General features: G+C 40.4%; 1 protein-coding gene and 1 long non-coding RNA gene across 3 annotated transcripts in view; both read left to right on the plus strand.

Moving 5' to 3' along the window:
* banp (BTG3 associated nuclear protein) overlaps nt 1–7594 on the plus strand; it is a 43387-nt gene extending 35793 nt beyond the window's left edge. Inside the window, exons 12-14 of one of the 2 annotated variants that reach the window (XR_015844164.1) lie at nt 98–238; nt 5062–5234; nt 5368–7594. Coding sequence is in view for 1 of the 2 variants with exons in the window: in XM_088299624.1 (XP_088155750.1) it covers nt 98–238; nt 5062–5166 (246 nt within the window). In the remaining variant the exon portion in view is untranslated. Of the gene's footprint in view, nt 1–97; nt 239–5061 lie in introns of both variants that reach the window. The other variant, XM_088299624.1, reaches the window with a different exon arrangement.
* Nucleotides 7595–12156: 4562 nt separating this feature from the next.
* LOC148335441 (uncharacterized) overlaps nt 12157–20304 on the plus strand; it is a 37445-nt gene continuing 29297 nt past the window's right edge. Inside the window, exon 1 of the long non-coding RNA XR_015843991.1 lies at nt 12157–12693. This is a non-coding gene — a long non-coding RNA (uncharacterized LOC148335441). The remainder of the gene's footprint in view (nt 12694–20304) is intronic.

Raw genomic sequence — 20304 nt, forward strand, 5'->3', positions numbered from 1 at the left:
TCAGGTTTTATTCAGATCAGTTACACTTTTCTGTCAAAGTCGAAGCCAAATGACGCATCATTCGTGTTTCTTTGTCCTCCCTCCGCATCTGTTGTAGGTACTTCGGGGAGCTCAGCTCATAGCAGTGGCGTCAGCTGAAGGGGCGGCAGCAGCGGTCGAGGGCACCTCTCTCCCCCCTGACATCCAAGTGCAGTATGTTCAACTTGCCCCTGTTACAGATCACACAGCTGCAGTACAGGTAAATTAAAAGCACCCGACACATACTCTTTGAGGCTCTTGCACAAAGTGTAAACAGTTGCTTAGTAACACGGCAACACAGACACTGGGTAACATTCCAAGTACTTGAGTAAATGCATTTAAATCAGTCACAATCTTCGGTAGTTTATAAAGACTTTATAAGAAACTAAAATAACAATTTATAGAAGTCAAAAATCCACTGAGGTTGTTATTTTGAAAAAGGTGGAAAAAAACAGATGTATCGTATTGAAATGATAAATTAACATGAGACATGTAGTTATTAATAACTACAAAAAAAGCGTGCTTGGTGCGCTTTCAAACTACACAAGGCTGGCTTCTACAGCGCATAAACGCGTTGCTGTTTTGCTCCTAAGTCGAGCTTCCATGGTTCCATGATATCGTTCTCATGAAGAGGATTGTGAGAAGTAAGTAACAGAGCGAAAGATGGCGAAGCCATGCTAATTGCTAAGCTAACCTAAAGTCATCGCGAAAGACCGGAATTAAGTGCATCAGTGATTGATCACAATTTTCACCGAAGTCTCACTGGAATCATGTTAAAGTGGAGTATCCAACTTTGAACAGGAAAATAGCAGGCAATTTAACATTTCTGAAGAGATTTCTTTTAAATTGTACAAAATATTACTACACAGCTATCTAGGAAAGGCGGGAAGAGCGGCCTATTAGATTAAAAGTACGGTATATTAATAATTTTCATATATTTGCACTACTGGTTGCGCATCTCATTTGATACAGGTCTGTTTAAATGTCACTTTTAAATAAAATTAGAAAAGTTATTTATTTATTTTTTTTATATAATAAACTATTGTGGCATATTGTTTTTGCGACATAAAATTGCCTATATCGCGATAGAAGATTTTTTTCCCCATATGGCCCACCTCTACGTTGTGGTTGAAAAACAACTGCAAGAGGAACAAAGATAACACAAATATAAATATTTATCTTGATTCGTTGTATTACTCTCGAGCGTCCTTCCTTGGGTGCTTCACTGCTAAGAACTTTGCATCGCACTTTGTACTTTATAATATAATTTAAAAATTGTAAAATGTTACGCCCTTATGTTTACTCCATCCTCTGCCTCATTTGTTTTATTAGTCAAAAGGTATATATTTAATTGGTATTTATTGTTACATAGAGTTTTTCTTTCATTTTATTTTGTTGTTAAATATACTAGCATTTATTAGAATTGAAAGTACCGAAAACAAGTGAGCCGTGATGGTTGGAAATTTGGAAATTATGGGACGTAAGTTAAGTTGGTTAATTTTCCTGAAATTCATTGCTACTTTGGTCAGATTCAAATTATTTTTGTGACCCCTCTGGGTTGTATATTCATTAACAGAGGGGTACCAACAATTGTGTAATTGTGTGGAGCATCCGATATTTCTTTGCATTTGAATCAACCATACAGTACATACATTGATGTAATAATAATAATAATAATAATAAATTATTTGTAGCCAGATTTCTGCTACGCTTGGAATTCTTCAAGCATGACTGCCACCGGGATGTGAAATAAGTAACAGTTTGCTGGTTGAGTTTTAAAGTGTCCTGAAGGTTTCAGATGCAAATTGCAAATAGTTCCCACTATGATTGACACCACATGAACTGCATTTCAGAAACTGCACTACGGCAAGCAAGCCAACTGTTTGTTTTCTGAAGTGATTGATGTCATTTTTGGTTGTTCTTTTGCAACTGCATCAAGCCGTTGGATCATTCAACAGCCTGCTTTCATTTGGGCTTGATTCTAGTTGGGTATGGATGTTGTCAAGGAAACTACTTGTTAACTACTCGGTGTCTTTTGATCCGATTCAGATTCTGTTAAATGGTTCTATTCAATTTGAGGACGTCATAATGTGGTGTGTATTTGCTACATTAGTTACCCAGTGTGTTAAAGTATTTTTTTTTAATCAAACTGGGTGTTCATATTCAGAGCATCTTTAGATCTAACCAACCAATAAATCATTCACGTGCGCTACATAACAGCTCAAAAGTATTACAGCAGTTTAACTGGGAATAATAACTGAAACAGTGCTATGAAGTCACAAACATGAATCAACGAGCGGTACAGAGTGTGCTATGACAGTTTGGTTTTGATGTCCAAACTGTAAACACTGCTGATTTACAGTACAAAGTTCAGCCAAAGGTTAGTGCTGGTATGTACAGTAGTCCTTCGTTTATCGCGGTTAATGGAGACCAGAACCCCCTGTGAAGTGGAGGTTGACTTACAAAACAAAAAAAGATTAAGATGCCTGGTCATCGTAGCCAATCAGCTCACGGAATAAATCCATTTGCGCTCTCTTTGGTCGATCTAGCGGCGGAAACCAATCATACGCCTTGAAGGAGTGCCTGAGAGTATGTACAAAGTCTCAAAGTAATATGGCTGCCGGTGCGGCTGAATTTTATCTTCTACTTCTTTTTTTTTTTTTTTAATGAATATTTGGGAAAAAACCCACAAGGCACTGAAGCCGTGAAGCGCGAAGTTCCGAGGGAACACTGCACATCTCTTTGAACAGTGTGGAATTGAGAGACTTACTGTCATCTGTTTCCAAACACATGGTAACATTTATACAAGTTCTTGCAAAATTACTCTCACGTTTTGATTTATTTATTCTCTGCATTTGCATTTCTGTACAGTACACTGGATAAATTCCGTGTCAAAAATAACATGCGGTACAATTTCCTCAAGATGGTGATAATCTGTTAGAAATTGTTCTTGTGCGTACCCCCTGCGGAGTGTAACCCAGCCACCATAGAGTGCCAGCACACTAGCTAAATACACATAAACATTAAATCATGTCAGAACAGTCTTTGAAAAGTATAACCATAAGATTGTTATCCTTCCAAATGGCTGTGATACTTCATTGTGGCCATATTTTGAGATTTTCAATGAAAATCATCCATGCGAGTTTTAGTTGGCCTCTTTAATAAGCAATGCTTAAAATATGTGACATGCTGGGATGCAGCTGTGTTGAGTGTGCTGGGCAACAGCGAGAAAACCCTGCAGGTGTGTTTGATGGAGCCCTGGCAGTGACTCACTCCTGACAGTCATCTCAGTTTGCACGCACACACCAACCGCAGTCAGAGGGCATTCAAATACAAATTGCGTCATCAGCATTGTCAAAATGAGGCACCTAAAAAAATCCTATTATGTCATATTTATGCCAGGCCTGTAGTTTGGGATTCGTTCCTTTGTAAAGAAGAAACTGTCTGCATGCCCACCAACTGTAAGAGCAGTGTTCCTTATGTACGACGTACTCGATCCACAAAAACAGCGCTGTGGTCTGCCAGGTTTGCTTTGATGAATGCTGTTTTACAATTAGACAACAAATGTGTTGTTTTGAACACGTCCACTTGGGGACCTGATTTCAAATCAAATCTTGGGGCTAATTTTAATAACGATGAAAAATGCCTGGATGATGAGACAACGTTTGTATATAATCTTAATACATTTAAATTTACATGAATGAAGTCAAAACTGCTCACGAAACTATCCATCTAACCAGACTTGTCCATTTCACTTGTCTTCACTTGGGTCAGCTGCCGCCTATCTCGTTGACTTGCATGCATGTTTTGGGAATGTGGGAGGAAGTATCCAAAGAAATCACACGCCAGGACCGGGAGATCTAAACACCCATCAATACATTTTCTATCCGGGCTGACTTTAGGCCAGACATGCGGAACACTGTGGACCATATACTGTCATCAAATGCTCCTTTTCCATGGCACCGGTTCTACCCTGAAACGGCCTGGTTCCGCTCTGTGTGGTCGCTTTTCCATTACACTTTTTCAAGGCCGTGCTGTTACAATGGAATCGTTACTCCAAACCTCTTCCAACTTGGTTCTGGAACACAGGCTGAAAAAGGCCGTGATGTCACGGTCATTCGATTGGCTGATAGATGCAGGCGTTACTTCAAGCGATGTGGCAAGGAACTCCAATGCACATGCCCATTTCCTGGTTCGAGGCAAGCGAGAGACAGCCCGCCGCCTTCTAGTCATAAAAATACAGTAGCAACTGTGCGCACGTTGCCTGGTCCATTCAAGTGAAAGAGCGTGAGCCCTCTTTCAATATATACACTTTTCTCTTTAGGACTGTCACACACTTCACAGTCAGTCAAGGGACACACAGGCTGCTACAGAAAGAGTACTACAATAAAGACAACATTTTTTATTGAAATTATTGGATTTATTGAAAGATGGGAGTTACTCGAGCTTCACTCACTTCATCCACAGGTACAAATGAAACTAAATATGGTTGAGTCTTGTAAAACACATATGTGTGCTCTATATACTGTATTTTAATACCTTGGTGGCAGGTGGCTGCGTCTCTCTCTCTCTCTCTCTCTCTCTTGCTTGAACCCCAGAATGGATTTACCGTTTGTGTGAACACTTGCCACATCATGCAACTGCGATTCATATTCCGAATGCCCGTAAAACCAGTGGCCGAGACTCAGCCACTCATGAAATCTGTTTCAGAGCCTCGCAAACTGCAAGTTTGCAGTGTAGGCTTGCACAGTTCATTTGATCCCATTGTAATTGATTGGCGCCTGTTGTAATGGCGAGGCAACGGAGGCCGGGCCAGGCCGGGGCAGAGTGGGGACAAGGTTGTTTTGAAACTTCGAATGGAAACGTTTCTAAAACTTTTGGCAAGCCTTGATATTAAATGAACGACCATATGAATACAGATTCTATCCATAAACATTGCGTGTACGCGGCAACTCCGATTTCCCATGAAAACAATTTTTGTACAAAATCATGCATAAGATTTCAGGCATCATCTTCCCCCCCTCTCCTTTTTTTTTGTCTCAGACTGCTGAGCTTGCTCCTGCCCTGCAAGCAGACTTGGAGGTGAAAGATACCATCCAGGGAGAGAACGGCGAGGTGGTCCAAATCGTCACTTCAGTGGCTACCTGAGCGAGGCGTCTGCCTTTTGGACTACTCTTTAACTTTTACAGCTTACGCGGCTCAACGGTGCATCAGAGGTCCGCACATGCAGAGAGACTGAGAGACATTGAAGTCAGAAAACCTGTTTGACAAATCCCAAACGTCAATCTGAAACTGTGTGAACGAGCTATTTTTTTTTTTTTTTCTTTTGTTGATGTCATTGCCAAGCAGATGTTCATCGCAAACTTGACCACGATTCTTCAAAATCAGCTGCTGACGTTCCGGTCTCTTCATCTGAAAGCGGAATCATCCCGCCCAGGAATCCACACCGGGATTGTCTAGCGAGGGCGGTTGCTGCTTCTGCAGCGCATCAGCACGTACACGTTCTTGTTTACAACAATGGAAAAGAGCAACATTGGAGACTTGCGAAGCGAGGTCTCCGATATGGTGTGCAACCCCACTGAATGTTAATGTTCTCATCAAAATTCTGGACATTAAGACTTGAAATTGCCTGAGAACGGCTACTCTCGGGATGAGTTTGTTGTATCAGCCATCATAATTGAATCCATATTTTGTCTCCCGGCTGTGATCTCCTCCCTTCACTTGCCTCATCATGTTCTCATATTGTTCTGGTTTGTTGTTTGATTTACAGTATCTATTTGTTGCTTGCTGGGAGAAATGCTTTAGTTTTAAAGAGGTAGACCATGAAATACGGGAGCTGGTGCCAGTATAAGTGGCTTGTAGAATACAGAGGAAAGCCTGCAGGTGTTAATATCCCCAGCTTTGTCTTTGGAAATATACATTCATGTGAATAAACCACATTTGTGGTTGTTGTCAAAGTGTGTTTTGACTTAGCTTTGTTTTCATTTTCAGTCATTCCCATAAATTGAGGTTATCAAAATGGCCTCCATATGTTTCCAGATCTACAGTATGCCTACATTGACAAGATTTACAAAGGGTACCAGAAATGGTTCAGATTACTATTTTTTTTAAATTAATTTATGTTTTATTTGCTTTATTGGTAAATATTTATCATGGCAACAAGACTTCTGTATTATTAGCCAACCTGGCAAAGTTCTATCATCTACTTTGTACTCGTGTGTTGCGGGTTGGACAGATGATTCTCAAAAGACCTCAAAAGGCAGCAAACAAAGAAGATATCAGTGAAATACTGTTGAAGCTCTGTATGGCTATGTGGAAGTTTCCCATGCTTGGTGTGATGTCATCGTGTATTTTGGAAAGGGAGAAAGAAGCAGGCGACAAAGTGAACTTGATAAAACAACATCCATGTCTCAAGTCTTGACTGCTTCCTCTTGTTTCTCCCTCAGTCTGTTGTTGCTGTCTCTGACCTCTTTACACGGCCACTTCATCTTGTCCATTTTACTCACTCCCTCTCTTATATAACCGCGCTGCTATGCAACTCTCATTTTCTTCATGCTCATTGAGTGTCACACCCCATTTACTCCCCTTTTAAAGTCTTTCGCTAAGCTGGTCAAGAGCTTGGAGGGGATAAACCGGTATGTCCATCCTTATAAAAACAATCCTGACATCGCTCATTTCAAATGCCTCCTCCCAGTGATTTCTCTCTGTTGCACTCAAAGCAGGCTCTTCTCTTCACTTTTACAATCCTGGGTGACATCCAGGTGTTGCAGTGGTTCTCTTAGCAACAGATCCTTTCTCAGACCGTCTCTAAGATAACCTGCTGGTAACAGAAACAAAAGCATTGATAGAAGAAAACCATGTTTAGGAAGGAGTGTCCTGACTGACAGATTAATAAACAAAGCCACATGTTCTGCACTTTGTCTTTGGTTGGTTACAGCATTTCTCAATTCAACAATCCTCCGCAAATCTCTTGTGTGGAAGAACACGAAAGCCGTGACCTCAATGACCTGCATGACCCTCATGTTCAACATACGCGACCTTACACATCGGAAATGTTCTTCTGAACGAATACACTATAATTCCCACACATGCACTTCAAAAAACTTTAGAAAGTTGCTGTAGGTGCAAAGGGGGACCAACTCCCATATTTGCAACTTTTCAAGTTACACGTGTAGTCCCGATGGTTTTGTTCACTCTGTGTATTTTCCTTCTCAGCACTGGTCTGATTTAATGTCTGCATAAGCGGCACGCCGTAGCTGCTGCTCACCTGCCATCAGATCCTCGGAAGGAAGCGCTATCTTGGGATTCATAAAGATCAGTGGACACAACTATCCAAAACTGTTGACAGAGCCAAGATTGGTCTGATTTATGTGGAGAGTGAGATTACACCCGGGCTGCCGTGTTTAAGTTGGACCTCGTCATGCAGTCCTATCATTCAAAGTACTACGAGTAAGCCATGCAAATGTAGCCTTCCAAGACATCTCTGTTTGCTCTCTCTCACTGTGATCTGTAGTTGCAAAATATCAAGATTCTGTTTGTGTGGCTGTATTTATTTATTAAACAACAGTAAATCTTGGAGCAGCGTCTCAACATGTCAGATTCTTGTTCTACGGTATATTTTTCTTACATAAACAATACAATTCTAATGATGTTAAGGATCTAGATAGAGGAGATACCGTCAATGATTTATCTCGTGTCCACTATATTATTCCATACATATTTTTCTATTGATAGACTATTATTTTCTCCTCACCTACCGCATTCAACTGTTCCCAGTTGTGAGCACAGCATTCAGAATTAGCAACATGCTGACACAGGCGACAGCTTTGAAGTGGGAAGATGATCCTTTTTTTTTTTTTTTAAATCATGTTCTGTCTTGATTTAGGATATGACTTAATGCCCTCTTTGACTCTCATTTCAGCTGTACTGATGGAAGAACAACATTTTGGTTTATATGTACAAGCAGGTTTAAATAGGTGTTGATATTGACGGCAACAACGAGCAGGGAAAATGTAAGAAATGTACATCTTATCTAATACTCTGAGAAAATATCTGAATATGAAGTGATTTTACATGTATTTATTTATTGTTATTTAATGTTGTTTATATCTGTAAATAACATTCTATTTACTGAACATAGATCTAAATGACATTAAGAGACAGAATGAACTCTATTCAATCACAGCTCTAAACAGTTAAAGGCTAATTCATCTCAAACTTGCATGTCTTGACACTGCACTGGTGTCAGTGCGCCATCATTATTGTTCTATTTTTTTTAATTTTATATATTAATTCATTTATTTAATAATAATAATAATATTCCTTTTATTAGTCCCACAATGGGGAAATTCGAGATTCGAACCCAGGCCTCCTGGGGAGACTGGGTCCTGAACGCGGCGCCTTAGACCACTCGGCCATCCATATTTTTCTTAATGTAGAGTAGTGTTCCAATTATTAAAACAAAACATGAATAAACTTGTTACATATGATCTTGTGGAGTAGGCTGTATGCAGTTTTTTTTTCTAAGGACATGCATTGAGGCTTAGTTTACTCAGTGTTGCTAATGTTTATTTTATGTTTCCAACCCCTCAATGAGCTTGTTTTTTCCCCTTAAAGTAATGACCAAAATAATCCAACTTTAGTGTGTTTTTCTTTTTTTGTTTTTGGGTGACTTCTGGAGCCTGAGACTGCCTCACCCTAATACATCCAGACTGCAAAACAATTGGCACTTGTACAAAGTTTCCCATCGCTAATTGAACTATACTTTTTAATCAGTGTAGTTGTGTGACATATGACATCACTAAACATAAACAGTGGACCCCTGCTATTCTCAGGCCGGCCTGTAAATGGAACAAATCTGCATATAATGGTGCCCATTGAAATGAATTGGGGGGAAAATAAAAAGCCCACCCCCAAAACATGCAGGTCCACATTCAATATGCATTTTCCACAAAAAAATGTTTAAAAAAATCTGTGAATACGTAAATCCAGCGGGGGCTGAACTGCGAGTATGTGGGGGTCGGTCCACTTTACCCCACACCACCAAATTGAAAACCAATCTTAACAAGTATGTTGACATTTTTGAAGAGCTAAGGATGGCAAAACTGTTAATTAATGCTTAGCTTTGACTGTGCTAATGCTGCAGCTCCGCTTATCCTTTGATACGGCCTTCAATTTACAATGGCAGACCGAGGAGAAATGGGAGTACAGATTCTACTTTTAGAACTCTTTTTTTCCCCCACTACCTGCAAGGTCGGAAACCTCCAGAGACTGCTGATTTGAGCTTCCTCTGCTTTCACTTTCACTGTGGAGCAAATGCTGTTGTAAGTTATGTTTCCATGCCTTCTTTGACCTTCCTCTTGTTGTTCCTTCTAACGTTAAACTTATAGCTTCCTTAACAGGGTCATCATCCTCTGTTCTGACCACAAGTCTGTACCACCTCATGACATTCTCCTTTACCTTCTCATAGATATCATTAACCCATCGCTCCAGCCTGATATTGTCACATCACACTTTATCCCACAGCTCGGAATCACAGGTGAGAGTGGAAACATAGATGACCATTAAACAGAGTTTGTTTGAAGTTTGCATGTTGTCCCTGTGCTTGATTGGGTTTCCTCCGGGTACTCCGGTTTCCTCCCACATTCCAAAAACATGCATGACAGGTTAATTGAACACTCTAAATTGCCCCTAGGTATGAGTGTGAGCGCGGATGGTTGTTCGTCTCTGTGTGCCCTGGAATTGGCAGGCAACCAGTTCAGGGTGTCCTACGCCTAATGTCCAAAGATAGCTGGGATAAGCTCCAGCACACGCCTCGACCCTTCTGAGGAGAAGCGGTACAGAAGATGGATGGATGGATGTGTAACAGACAAGAAAAGAACATTAAAGATATCAATAATAACTCCATTCTTTCTTCCCACATATCAATTGCTCGTCATGTGTATGGTGTTTGTTGGTCTAATGTCGACGATGTTAACGATTCCTGATAGTTAAACTCAGCTTTTAATTGTTGAATTCGCTTGCCATAAACTCCATACACATGAATGACAGAAGTGCATTTGTCCAAGGCAAAATATATTTTTGTCTCGTCAAAATTTAATTACAGATATTTCCATCTGTTGTTTCAACTTTTCACAAATCTGTTACAGATGTTGAATGAAAAGTCCCAATGATTGAAAATGTAATGATGTTCATACTTACAATGTTAATTCCAGATAGACAAACTCATCTTTTTTATGTTGACTTTGACTCCGCTTGCCAATCAATCTCCGCCTAACTCGTGTGCAAGCAAGCCTTCCTTTTGTGCAGCTGCGGAAAGAGCTAAGGCAGTTTTTACTAGATGAAAATTACATTAATATAGATAAGCATTCATTGTTCCCAGCCACAAATGTAATTTCAGATATCTGCAACATCATTTTGGTTCGGACACATTTGATCACTTTTGCCATTTAAGTGGATGAGGTTTGGCATTATCGATATCTACAATTGTTTTGATGGTATTTGCAGATATGGTCATAATATGTGTTTTAAATGCTTGTATGTATGCACACAAGTGTGTGTGTGGGGGGGTGGCAGGTGTATGTACACTAGGTTTATTTTTTTCATATTGCTTAGACATTGTCGGTATGTTTCTACAGTAGGTTTGTCTTAATGGTGGATTAAAAAAAACTAATTCAAAGTGAAATGGGTAAAAAAAAAAAGAAGAGGCTTGTAGTTTTTAGGCTCGCACAACATTTGCCACAAATCATTTCGGCTAACCAACAACTTTAAAAAAAAATCTTTAATGGCCATTGATGGGGAATAACGTGCTGCTCCAAATCAATTGTACAATTTTTTTACAGGTCCCTAAGGTCTCAGTCAATCAAGAAGTCTAGCAATCAAAACAGCTATCTGTTTTTATAAGCAGGAATTTAGTGTAAAATGTCAGTGGCGATATAAATACTCAACTAAAGTAGGTATACAGGTAATGTAAAAACGCTTCATGTAAAAAAGCTTAACAAACCTTGATTTGAGAAAACTAAAAACAAATGCCACCAAAATGTATGTGGACATCCCTACCTATGCCCACATCAAAGTTTGAAAATATGAAAACAATCACACCAATATTTCAGATTTTATGGACAATATGGCTTAATGAGGAAAAAGCTTAATGGCCATAAAATCTAAAATATTGAGACAATATTTTCAGAGATTGATTTAGGCGTAACTGAGATGTGCACATACATTTTGGTGGTTTTGGTTGTAGTTTTCGAATTACGTTAAAGGGACATTGTGTAGAATGTTTAGATTTTTTTCACTCATTTTAAAAACCCACTATTAATTACAATAATACTCAAATAATGTTCAATCAACATCAATGTGCATTGTTTTTAAGTAATTAATAATAATAATATTCCCTTTATTAGTCCCACAATGGGGAAATTCGAGGTTCGAACCCAGGCCTCCTGGGGAGACTGGGTCCTGAACGCGGCGCCTTAGACCACTCGGCCATCCTGGGACAATTAATCACTAATATTACATTATATTTTTATATTATCATTAATTCTATAATACACAAGTTCGATTCCGGCTCTGGCCTTCCTGTGTGGAGTTTGCATGTTCTCCCCATGCCTGCGTGGGTTTCCTCTGGGTACTCCGGTTTCGTCCCACATTCCAATAAACATGCATGGCAGGTTGATCGGACACTCTAAATTGCCCATAGTCTATGTGTGCCCTGCGATACGCTGGCAATCAGTTAGGGTGCCCCCCGCTTACTGCCCTCAGGCAACTGGGATAGACTCCAGGCCCCCGTGACACTTGTGAGGAGAAGCGCTAAAGATAATGGATGGATAATACACTGGTGACATACAGGATGCTGACATGTCTCGCCCCCATCTTTCTGCTATTGAGACCCGAACAGATTTGCTGGATCAGTCATTACAACATGTGTAACAAATGCAATGTACTTACTTCGTCACTTGGGGGAATACCAGCAGTCGTTTGTGATGACATTTTCCCAGCAGCTTTGCTGAAAAAAAATGGTGGCTTGTGAAGTGTGGTCTCTCTGAGGCACGGTAGTGCGCGTGCTTCAAAATGCACATGCTTCCAGGACATATTTGAAGACGTGCGTGTGAATTTAGGTGCCGATTGGAAGTGGTTTTCTAAGCGTTTTAAATATACGTAACGTACAAGTTTTTGGATTTCGTGCCTTTCTTACAGCGCTTGCTCTATATTTGCTGTCATGTTCTTTGCATTGATGTCAGAGTCACTTTGCGTTGACGCAACCACGTTGTCCATGTGTGCTTACTGCACGGGTACGGGATGTCATGAGCTCAGCTCAGCTCATCTGTCGTTCGGCATCCCGTCTCAGATCATCAGGTGTTGTCTGAATGCGGAGCGCGCGCTGAGCGCTCACGAATGAGTCCCAACTTCCTCTTAATGTCACCTGGGGAGCAGCAAGCAGGAAGGAACACTTTGACGCCTCGTTGGTGTTTATGTGAAACTTTCGAAATACGACTGATAATTCCATTCTGCAGGGAATTTCTTGGAGTGGAGTGGAGAAGTGAGAGGGGAGGTCCTCTCGCGTTTTAGGGACCAGATGCGTGAGAGAGGAGGGGTACAAACATAACGAGAAACACACCGTTCAAGCTGGCAGCGCAGACCTTCGAGTGGACAACTTTAAATTTAGCAACCAACGTAAGTAAAATAAATAAATAAATAAAACAAAAGAGAGAGAAAGAGAGCGAGCGAAAGACGTCGCGGTTGTTTGTCTCGTTAAGAAAGTTGTGTGTGTGTGTGTGTGTGTGTGTGAATGTGCGAGACGCTACTTAGAGGATGAAGATGAACTTGAGACATGATGACGTAGTGCGTCACAAGCTCACAGATGCTCCATGTCTTCCTCCTCACAGTTGTTTAGCTTTCGTTTGAAAGCTTGCAGTGCAGCCAAGTCCAATTGTGTTGTTGTTGCTGCTTCCTATGCAAATGCTTGCTTGAATGAATGAGCCTTGAAAGAATATTTCATTAGTACAATGAAAAAGAATGTTTGTTGAATTTACTCTATTTTATCTCGTCAAGTGGTGGCATGAATTAAAATAATCAGAATCCAGATACACTTTTTTAAGGGGACAATTTACATCTTATTAAAGACTGAATCTGGATCCAGACGATTTTATTTTGAACAGCAACTTGAAGAAATAAGAGAAAATTTAGCATTTTTTTAGTGTACGCCTGCACAACACTGACAATCACTCATCAAAAGGGGGAAAAAAGGCCTCAACATTTGGGAAGCATTTCAACATTTGTCATAATTGATATCATGTTGTAACAGTGATATACTACTACACTCTTTTTCTCACCACTTTTGGCCTACAACATAAAAATGGTGTAATCAATTTACTCAATTTCATTTTGTCAAATGGTTGCACAAATGAAATTATCTGGAGCCAGACACATTTTAAAGCAGACTATACAACAACTTAAAATATATCTGGCTCCAGATGATTTTATTTTGTGCAACCATTTGACAAAAAACAAAGAGTAGATTCAGCAAAACATTTTTGTTCCTTGTATCACCAAAAGGCCTACTGGTACTTTTGTCCCTCTTGTCACATGAACAGTTCTGGAGTTGACCTACTCTGCTCCTATCCAGCATTCAGACTTAAGAATTAACACTTTACACTTTGTGACCTAGGCACCCATCCATCCATCTCACGCTTATCCTCTTTAGGGCCAGGGGTGAGTTGGGTTGACTTTTGGGTGCGATGTAATGTATTCCCTGGTCGGGCCACCAACCAATCACAGGTCATATGTTGTCAAGAAAACATTCACACTTATGGACAGTTTAGCATAGGGGTCACCGACTTGGTGCCTGTGGCTCCCACAAGGTGATAAGTAGCCTGCGGGGATGTTCTAAAAATAACTCACCTGTCACAGGACAATGTGATTTCCTTGGTATGTTGTTGAAGTAATAATTTGAAAATGTACACACTTGTTAATCTATTGTTGATAATAAGTAGTTGTAGTTGAGAGATATTAGTTGTTTTATAAATATGTATCAAACTGGTAGTCAGTCACTGACCCAAGAAGTAGCTCAGTTTCAAAACGGTTGGCTACCCCTCCTTTAGATTTCTCGAAGAACCAAACTTGCATGTTTATGGAATGTCCAAGAAAGTCGCACAAACCTGAAGAAAACTCACATGCAAACTCCACACTTGAAGTTGCCAAGATTCGAACCTCAAACCTCAGAACTGGGAGGCCGACATGCTAAGTACTTGACCACCAGGCCAGCCCAAGCTAAGCGCCTTTATTTACAAACTGTTACAGAGATCCTTCAGTTTTACGATGTTCACCACACTTTTTATGGTTTAGAGAAGTGGTTCTCAAACTTATTTCAGTGATATACCCCCATTTTTGGAGAACAAAAAAAAAAAAAAACAGACGTCAGATTGTTGTGTTGTGGCGTCAACTACAACTCCATTGTTTGCGTCTTCAAGTAATTGGCGGGTAACGAGAGGTGGCACGTAACAATTTGGGTCAAACCATTCTCGTATCGGGGAGAATCTGGGTTTTTGAAATAATTCAATTGAACAAACTACTGAACATAAAATTCATTTTATGATCTTACATTTTCCTGAAACTTTTAATTAATTCAATAATTAGTTTGGCATGTTTGTATGTTTCATTAAAAATCTTAGAGCACAGGTGTCAAACTCAAGGCCAGAGGGCCAGATCTGGCCTGTCACATCAGTTTATGTGTCCTGCGTAAGCAAATTATGTGTATCATGATTCTTTCCAAGACACCAGAAATTCAAATTCTCTTATTCAAGTATTGCAAACCTTTTATTTGTGATCAAGGCCCCTTTTAAAGTAACGAATATTTGACAATTTTACTGACCTTATCTCAAAATTAGCTATTCATCAATTTGTTGTGTGTATGTAATATGCAGCAGTTACTCATTTTGGGGGCTTCACAGCCATAACGGCCCTCAGTAGTAAACCATAGCTACGATGAGGCCCACAACAAAAATGAGTTTGACACACCTGGTTTAGAGGTCACTTATGGCGTGGAATGGACTGTGTTGCGCAGAGATGTACAAATACATTACTCGCGTTACAAAACCTTGTTTTTCCTTTGGTTTATAGTTATGTCATAGAATTGTATTATTTATTTATTTATTTATATAATATTTACTGTAATTATGATTTTATTACTAAATTCGTGATAGACCTTGGCACAGCCTGACCTCCGTACAAATTTGTGTTATGTTGCTGCCGGAGGAGCAGAATTAAAGAGAGGACCTCCTATTTTTATGTTATCTGTTATCATGCGTCTATGTTGCTCCAAATGGGAACTAATTTAGCTGTTACTAGGAGGCCATAAACATAACATTTCGTCCACATAAAACCTCCTCACCAGATGTATTGGTCCAACAGCAAGGTAATATATTAGGAAAGGGAATGTTTTACACTCTGTTTAATGCACGTTGGACTTGCACTGGGAGTCACTGAGATCGAGAGAGAACAGTGTCAGCCGAATCGAAGCTGCAAGAAAGTTGATATGATCAACTTTGGCATGACGTGAGACTGCATACTTACTTGATTCCTGTGAAAGTTTCATGCGTCCGTTGAATAATAATGAATAGCAGGCTCCATTAGCAGCCTTTTTTTTTTATTTGCTTGCACTGACCTGGTTGTAAATGCTTGACAAACAGTACCTGGCACTGCATCCTTTGCCCCGGTTATTTCTACCTCCCTATCGAGGAATGTTCCTTGGCATGTCAGGTTGCATTTCACCCAAAAATCCAGATTGTTAACATAAATATGCATCAATGTAAGGACAGTGTCTCCCACAATTTGTTGCAGTTTATTATGCACTCTCATCTGAGCCACAAGTAACTATATCATAGCGAGTCATTTTGTTCACACTCTATCGAGGTTGAACAAGCCAGAATGGCCCTTTTGTTTTCAGAGACATTAGGGACCGAGCGAGATCATCTAGTTTGGACGGAGTCCATGTCTAATTCCATGGGAGAACGACTGCTTGTTTGTTAACGCCAGAAAGCTCTTATGTGCTTATGTGATGAAAGAAAACTCCACTTTGACTTTCACCGAGCAGACGTAGAAGAGCTCTGAGAAAAGGCTGCGCTTGATTTAAATGCTCTTATTTTTGTTGCCACTATAAATATGATTATGCCAGATGTGGCATGCAGTATAAGTTGTTTGTCGGGAGTTATAAACGGGTGATCTAAAAATGAATTTTCCTCTGGTCAAATTGCACCAATCTTTGGCTAACTGGGACTCTGCGGCTTTTGTGGTTGTTAATCACCACAGTCTAACATTTCATCCCACCATCTTGGTTTATGTTCAACCAATCGGGGTTTACCCGTGTCACTGTGTGCATGTGCGAAGCCAACTACTCCGTGTTGATTTATATTGTTGTGAGTGTGTGCGAGTGGAGATACACGCAAGATTTATTGTGTTTTTGACTGTTTATGGGACTTCACAAAGTGAACTCCTCGCCTCCCATGAAACACGCTGCCGAGCCTCCTTGTCTGATTGTGGGGTTGTGTCCTTGCGTTATGAGCATTGCATCTGAAGCCAAGCCAAGTCTGAACACGAAATTCTGCCACCAGAGTCACCAGAGAGCATGAAACAGAAAAGCCTTGTTCGGTCTCTGGCTTGAGAAGCTGGCTCTATATTTCAGCTGTGCAGATAATTATTTCACCGGACTGTTCACATTCAGAGTAGAGGAAGAGAGATGTACTTTTGAGTTTGTATGAGGCATACACCCTATTCTCATGTGCAGGTTGCAAAAGGAGTCCGTGATTGATGTCGACAGATGTTGACTTTGAGGGAGACTTAAACTCTATTCAAATCTTGAAGTCGCATTAGAGATTGGGTTGGATAATCTTTGAATGGGAAAACTTATAGTTCAGAGAGGAGGACAGTTTAATGTTCATTTAATTTTCAGTTACTCCTTGACTGCAAATGACTGAATATAACATAGTGATGGCCGCTGATTACTTAGCAGTTGGCTACTCCCCTCTCTCACCCCACTAGGGAAATATACTTTTGTAGTCTCCAATGTTATTTATATTAAATACCCCTTTTATCATTTTGATTTTGACATCATTAATACAATACAATACGATACAACTTTTCTTTTGGTTTTTATAGCTCATTTCACCACAGCTGGAGCTGCAACAAAGCGCTTTCCGTACGGTGTAATATAAATTGACAAAGTCAAATTAATGTCAATGACTCATTTACAAAATATAATTAATTAAAATTGAATTAAAAGTGTAATAATATATGTGTTGATGTGCTTTGAGCTTCTGTATGTTATTTGGTGGGTTACAATCAGGGTCTGAACACCATTAACGTTCATTTGCAGCCAGTCATACTTTTTTCATTTCCCCCAATGAGCTCCAGGGAGTTTGAAAAACTGCAAAGATCAATAAATCCTTTTAAAGTCAACAGTTGAATAAGGTGCACAACTTCTAATAGAAGAGCTGCTTCAAAAAGAATCTGTTCTGTTGTTGTATTTACATGTTTGCATTTGAATGTGCCTGCTCCATGTGAGGTCATAGTTGTGACGTCATGACATAAGTGAAAAAAGGAGAGGAGAGAAAATAGGAAAAGAGGGGAAAAAAACCTAAAGAGCTAATGGGCTTTGCGCTCGACAGGACGAGAACCCTTTATTTTCATGGGTGCATCCTGCAAGCATGACTCAGCTCTGCAAGACCTAACCTTTGTGATTAAGATGAAGGTTGTTGTGCCCAGCTGTCCGATGGCCGAGCCAAAGCTTGGCGTAATTAGAGACAATGAGACAAGATCAGGAGACACCCACGTTGGACGACTGGACGTTGTCACTGCTGAGCACCGAGATGAAGTGAGCGTGGCTGGCAGCCGTCCTGAAAAGGCCCTGGGAGAAATCAGACGTAAACAAGACCAAGTAGAACAAAACTCCTAGCTTGCACTGAGTGAACTCGCATTGAGTCAGTTTGTTGCAAGGCCGGTGTGAAGTCAGCCAGATGGCTTTATGGGCTGGTTATTGCCGAGTTGTTTATTCTTGTGAGTATCCTACATTTGAGTTGTTTGTTAAAGGTGTGAATTATGATGAAACAGCTCAATCTGGACAGTAATATTCCACCATCTGGTTTAGCTCTTCTTGGTCGCATGATGATGAGTGGGTAGAAGGACCCCCACATCAACTCACACACTCACGCACAACCACACACAGATGCTGCCTCTCTTTGTTTTTTATTTTTTATTCAATGAGACGAACATTTCTCCAGAATTACTAAGCAGGATAGAGCGCTTTCCAACGTAGATGGCATATCCTTTTATTTTCATGGTAACCACGCTAGAAATCACATTTATTTTGTCTATATACTATTCTGTGGAGATGATCATGTTGTTTAAAAGGTGGCAGTCACAGTCAATAAATACCAATAAATAAATACATATGAAATTGTAAATATGGTCCAATGTTGATGTAAAACATAAAACTTGTGCATGTACACAGTGTATTGTATTTCCGTCTTGATGGCGGTTAGCGTGGCGGGCGGTTGTGTTTCGGCGGCTAAAACCCAGAAATATATTTTTCGTCTATCTGTGAACACTTCTGTGCAATTAACGGATTGTACAGTACTTTACAACTTTGCCGCATCATGCAACGGCAATTCATATTTTGACTCGCCACTCGTGAAATGTTACGGCAGAACACTAGTCTCAGAAAGAGGCTTGAAAAGTTGAAAAGGAAAAGCAAAGTACACGGTGTGATGTGGTGTTGTTCGGGGCTATCCCTCAAGTCCCAGTCATTTTTTTCTATACTCTTAACATAAGGTGACCAGCCTGATGGGGATGGAGTGACCATCTGAGGAATAAATAAACTTGCACCAACAAACAAATAATACACTTGGTTTAGAGCAGGGGTCTCAAACTAAATTTACCTGGGGGCCACTAGAGGCAGACTCTGGGTGAGGCTGGGCCGCATCAGGTTTTCCGCGCATGGGTCTCCTGTCAATCAAATCAAAATCTTGTCAAATAGCAGAGATCCTAAGCATAAACCATAGTTCTGGGATTAGTAGGCCTACTTCTGTAGTTATAAAGCTTTAATTACACTGTAATTAAAGCTTTATAACTACAGACTGGCACTTTACACTGTATCAAATCCGCGGGCCGCACGAACATTAAACTTTCATAATAAGGTGCGGGCGGCCCGCGGGCCGCGAGATTGAGACCCCCTGTTTAGAGGTCCTCTAAACTTTAGAGCAAGGGTGTCAAACTCCAGTCCTCGAGGGCCGGTGTCCTGCACGTTTTCCATCTCTTCTGGCTGCAACGCACCTTATTCAAAAGAGCAGGATACCTTTCAGGCTTCTTCAGAGCTTCCCGATGAGCTGATCGTTTGAATCAGGTGGGAGGCAGTCGGGAGAGATTGAATGCATGCAGGAAAGCGGCCCTTCAGGACTAGATCTTGACACCCCTGGTTTAGAGTGTCCTATTGTAACTCATCCTCACGCTCCAATTCCTTCGGCTCACTCATCCACATGGCAACTGGTCAATTCCTGGCTTCAGCGTCACATTGTCTCCATCTGGCAAGTTACTGAAATACTCTGTCTTACAGCTGCTCAAACTCCAGTTCCAATTCCTCAGCTCATTCACATTCACGGAGCTTCCTATTGCAAGTTTGTCAATTTCCGGGAAGGTAGAACAAATCGGAGGTGAACCAATAGTGAGAATGGATTGCGTTTGACTTAGGATACAGTGGTCACCCTTTAGATCAATAGAGCTTGTTGAAAACTAGTCTGAATAGCCTGAATATTTGGATAAATCACATCTAACTATGCTGGAATACTATTTCTTTCTGGGTCGCGGGGAGCACCAGGTGACTGGGTCTGTATGCAGTCAAAGGTTCAAGATTTGAATCTTAGCTCAGGCCTTTCTGTGTTTAATTTGCATATTCCCCATGCTTGCATTGTTTTTCTGCAGCTACTCAGATTTCATCCCACTTCTAAAAATAATTCAAGCAATATTACAACGCTTTGCGTCCCTACAGTGACTAAGACGCTGAAACCAGAAAAAAAAATCACAAGCCGAGCTCCAAAGAAATTAATGTCAATTTGTCGTAAATCTCATCAGAAAAAATACCCTCAAATCACGACAGAGTCTTTTTGGGGGAGCATTTTAGTAGTGATGTCATTTTTACAAGCAAACCTATCGTATAAGTGCCAATATTAAGCTCATAAAAGTGTCCCTTTTAATATTGCGTTTGGGAAATATAAGTCAAGCAGCAAAATCCACCTA

Source organism: Idiotropiscis lumnitzeri, chromosome 6, assembly GCF_059441095.1.
Source record: "Idiotropiscis lumnitzeri isolate Australia: NSW breed Sydney's pygmy pipehorse chromosome 6, RoL_Ilum_1.0, whole genome shotgun sequence".
In the NCBI taxonomy this organism is placed as follows: Eukaryota; Metazoa; Chordata; class Actinopteri; order Syngnathiformes; family Syngnathidae; genus Idiotropiscis; species Idiotropiscis lumnitzeri.